The sequence below is a fragment of the Coregonus lavaretus genome (assembly GCF_964263955.1).
Source record: "Coregonus lavaretus genome assembly, contig: HAP1_SCAFFOLD_5195, whole genome shotgun sequence".
NCBI classification, from domain to species: domain Eukaryota; kingdom Metazoa; phylum Chordata; class Actinopteri; order Salmoniformes; family Salmonidae; genus Coregonus; species Coregonus lavaretus.
The window spans coordinates 37,569-42,453 of NW_028166307.1; the positions used below are offsets into that span (position 1 = coordinate 37,569).

The window sequence follows — 4,885 nt, forward strand, 5'->3', positions numbered from 1 at the left end:
TGGCACATCGAACGTGACAATGAAGTGCAAATGCTCTCCCACGAATCACAACCTCTGTTGTGGCAGATTGTCAGCCAGTTTGAAATCATGCAGAGCAATAACCATGGAACATTTAGATGCAATTACTGGACAGCGGCATTAACATAAGGTAATATAAACCTGTTAGGAGGTGAGAGACAATATTTCCATGACACATTTTTGTCAAATCATAAGATCCTTAACCCAATGACAGTAACTGCTATCATACGCTGAGGGGGTCCGGAAAAATAGAAGGTCACAAAGCCTGAAATTGGTTAAACTTTTCACACAAAGGGGTTAAAAGTGGGGAGATAGTTTCACAGGCAATTTGGAGTTAGGCAGTTCCACTGCAATAAGGCTCAAATCGATATCTGTGAGACCGTGACTAAACCTCAGAGACCCACTCTTGAAGGGAAGACTCATATTTTCCATCCAGAGCCCATTATCAAGCTCAAATAGTATGTTACATTTTTGACTGTATCAGAGTGGATAGCCAAAGGGTTTTATCTTTTTGACAAATAAACGATTTTGTCAATGAAATGGGGTTGGAGCAAAGTGTGATGAGCTGGATACTGTGATAAAAAAAAAAAAAGATTGTAAGTAATGATTGTGAGTAAGAGGATGTCATCTTTTGAGGGATGAGTTCAACTGTGTTCAACTGATATGAGTTATACAGTATTGTTGGGTGTATTTATACAGTGCATTTGGAAGTATTCAGACCCCTTCACTTTTTCCACATTTTGTTACATTACAGCCTTATTCTAAAATTGATTAAATACATTTTTTCCTCATCCATCTACACACAATACCCCATAATGACAATGCGAAAACAGGTTTTTAGAAATGTTTTCAAATGTATTAAAACTGAAGCGTTACAGATTCCGCGATATAAATGTAAATGTAATTTCCGAATGAGCCGACATATGCAGCATTTACCGTGAATGCAGTCTCCGCTAAAGTGGGAACATTGCCTTTACATTTCAATCACATTGTAAAGCTGAACTTCCGCGATGTGGATTGAATAGTGCCCTATGTGAGTAACCTTCTGCTAAATTAGACTACAGGAAGTTCTATGAATAAGAGACTGTCTCGTTTATGACTCATGGCCTTGTAAAAGAGACTTTCCTGGTTAAATAAAGGTTAAAAAAATTGCGAAGAGCTTTTCTGATCAGGGTTCATACATCATGAGCGATTTAAACTGTTTTTTATTTTGCACTAATTACGTACAAAATATACTTGTTTGTCTTTTCAGGAACTACTACAGTTTGAACCTGAACAAAGATGGAGAAACAGATTAATAAAACAAACTTGAACTTGACTTGCGTGACAATCTCTAAGAGCCCTATCAGTGACTTCCTGATGGGCATCTACATCCTGGCCTTCATCCTGGGCTTGGCCTTTAACCTCTTGACCCTTGGCCCCATCGTCCAGCAGGTCCGCAGCCAGAACGTCCTGGGGGTATTCCTGCTCAACCTGTCCATGTCTGACCTGCTCTATATCCTCACCATGCCTCTCTGGATCAACTACTACCACCGGGACCACCACTGGAGCCTGGGCAGCCTCTCCTGCAGCGTGGCCGGCTTCTTTTACTACTCCAACATGTACCTTAGCATCTACCTGCTGTGCTGCATCTCTGTGGACCGCTGCCTGGCCGTCACCTACCCCCTGAGGACCAAGGCCTTCCGCAGCGCGCGCTACGCCTGGGTGCTGTGTCTGGCCGTGTGCGTGACTGTCATGTCCGGACACGGCCTGGTGTTGTTCAAGGACAACCTGCAGGACGCCCACGACGACACGCAGGACCGCTGCTACGAGACCTACCCCATGCCGCAGCCCGTGGCCCTGTTCAACCTGCTGCGGGTGGGCATCGGCTTCCTGCTGCCCCTTCTGGTGCTGGGGCTGTGTTACTGGAGGATCCTGGGCCAGGTGAAGCAGAGCGAGGGGCTGGGGGAGCAGGCTAAGAGGAAGGTACGGCTGCTGTCCATCGGGGTGATCGGGATATTCTCTGTGTGTTTCGCCCCCTACCACCTCCTCCTGCTGACCCGCTCCCTGGCCTACTACCACATGGACGAACATAGGTACTGTGAGTTTGAGCAGAACATGCACTTCCCCTTCTCGTGCACGCTGGCCCTGTCCAGCCTGAACAGTGTGGTGGACCCAGTGCTGTATGTGCTGGTCAGTAACGGGGTGAGGGAGGACATGAGACTGTGCTGCTGTGGGAACAGACAGGGTCAGAAGGAGAGAGACAGTCCCCTCACCACTGTAACATGGAAGACAGATAATACAAGCCTGATCTGATTACATACTGTGTGTGTTTGTATGCAGTGTTGGGTAGGTTACTTTCTAAATGTAATCCATTACAGTTACTAGTAACCTGTCCAAAATTGTAATCAGTAACGTAACTTTTGGATTACCCAAACTCACTTTCAGTTACTTTTGGATTACCTTCCCTTTAAGAGGCATTAGAAGAAGACAAAAAGGATCCATCAAATGCATTTGGTGTGTCATCATAGTGGTCCCTGACTCGCTCAGGTGGAACAAACTGATGCTTTTTCAATGCTGAATTGAATGTCATTGAGAAAACAGAAAGGTGTCATAATGTATTTGTTTTGCAAACATCCTTTCTGAATTTAAAAGTAATCTAAGAAGTAATCATGTTGTTTTTCAAGAGTATCTGTAATCTGATTACAATATCTTTGCTGGTAACGTAACTGATTAAAGTGACAGTTTTTTTTGGTAATCAGATTACATGTAACTTTGAGCGTGTGTGTTGAAAATATATGCCCTTCATCTATTGCAGTAAATCCATTCCGTGCACATTGTAAAAAGGACAGCATGTTTGTCTGTGTGACTTCAGTAACATGTTATTTCATATCAACCCACTTTCATGGACAATCAGTCAATCAGGTTGTTTTTATAATGTTCAAAGAAAAGCCTTTGTGTACTCCCGAGTGGCGCAGTGGTCTAAGGCACTGCATCGCAGTGCTAGCTGTGCCACTAGAGATCCTGGTTTGAATCCAGGCTCTGTCGTCGGAGCCGGCCGTGACCGGGAGACCCATGGGGCGGCGCACAATTGGCCCAGCCAGGGATGTTGGTAGAGCATGGCGTTTGCAACGGCAGGGTTGTGGGTTCGTTTCCCACGGGGGGGCAGTATGGATAAGAGCGTCTACCTAAATGTAAATGTGTAGTTTTTCTAAAATACTGCTTGATGATGAGGATGGGTATTCATTCATATGCATCATGTGCTTTAATTGGAGCTTTATATTAATGCCTGTCCTCATTGGTATCGAAAATCCTTTCAAAGGCCATCCGCTTGAAGGGCCCTTGTATCTCTTCAGGTCTGCCACTGGTTTTTATTAATATGTGCTTGGTTTACAAATGAACCTTTATGTTCTAATTTGCCTGTTTGTGGACCGACATAAATCAGAAGAACATTTGTCAATTTCATATTTATCCAAAACTAAATCTATGTAATAAACAGTGCTGGTGTTGAAATCATAGAAAATACAGTACTGGACATTGAAGCCATGTTGTACAATTGTCCATCCAAGAAACAAAAAAGGAACTACCCAAATGTGCATATTTCTTCATACGTGTACATGTACAATTCCATTATCGGACAAATCAGTTCCCCTCTCAGTCCCTCAAGGTGAAATATAAAAAGAGGATAACAAAAAATAATGAACTTCCTCATCAATTGAGACACTTAGTCAATACAGCTTTTTAACTCATGATCTGAACATGAGAGATGACTGTAGACCCTCGCTTTGATTAAGGTGTGTGTTGTGGCTGTGGGGATGGGACTTACTGTTGTTCCTCTGTCCCCGGGTGGGGGTTGGGGGTGGGGTGGGGTATTTGTGGATCTCATGGTTTCCATCGTAGTGGTGGTCCATATGGTCCTTACGGTCTGGATAAGAGCTCTCTGGTGCAGATGAGGAAAGCTGAACAGAAGACTCTGGAGACGCTGTGGCTCACGGAGAGCATGGCTCTAATCCGCCTCACAGCTAACATACAGCAAAATGGGCCGTAATTAAAACGGCCACACAGTCCATAATCTACAGACAGTAGCACAGACTGCCCCACACGCCATAATTAAAATGGCCAGCGATGTCATATCTCTGTTTCTGCAGTTACAGAGAGAGATGGACATTTTCTTTGGAGCTTGTGTTGCGTGTCACATACATGGCTGTCTCTCTCTGATAATCCTTCTGTGTGTGAAGGGACGACATGAGTGGTGTTTGAATGTGAGGGACAAAGAGAAATAGGTGGAAGGGAGAGATACTGAAAACTGGAAAAGGGAGAAAGAAAATAGAGGGGGGGACAGTGGCGGCTCCTGAAAAAATTCTCAGGGGGGGCAATTTTTCTGATGATTTAGGTGACCTACACACATTTTAAAAAAGATATGTCCAGCAACAACATGAAGACAGGGGCAGCATATAAGTCAATACCAGAAGCATTTATTGACTGATCTCAAAAGTGTTGGCTTACCAGGGTTGGTGGAGCCCACAGTTTCATCTTTGCATCGCAAAGCTAACTCAAACACTGGATTAGCCGGCTGAGGATGTGGCGGTTCTTGCTAATGTCGTAGTAAATATATTTGTTATAGTGAATATGGAATATGATATGTTGAGTAAAATGTTGTGCTAAGATCTATTTAGGTCAGGAGCTGGTTATAAGTTCTGTTCCTATCCAATAACAATGGACAAAAGGGTCCCATCTTGTCAGCCTTGTCAGCAGGTGGCCAAGGACAACACCCACGCCATAGGCCTCTCAGTTCTTCCAACTCACGAGTTCTTGCTCTGAGGACACACACACACACACACACAAACACACACACACACACATCATCACTGTTAAACACACACACACA

General features: G+C 44.1%; 1 protein-coding gene across 1 annotated transcript; it reads left to right on the forward strand.

The window, feature by feature from the left end:
* Window positions 1-1,299: 1,299 nt before the first annotated feature.
* Window positions 1,300-2,313, forward strand: LOC311114886 (G-protein coupled receptor 4-like; the record flags this gene model as incomplete). The annotated part of the gene is made up of 1 exon (XM_084190113.1): window positions 1,300-2,313. The coding sequence occupies one exon, from the start codon at window positions 1,300-1,302 to the stop codon at window positions 2,311-2,313; it is 1,014 nt and encodes a 337-aa protein (XP_084046239.1).
* Between the last annotated feature and the right edge of the window lie 2,572 nt (window positions 2,314-4,885).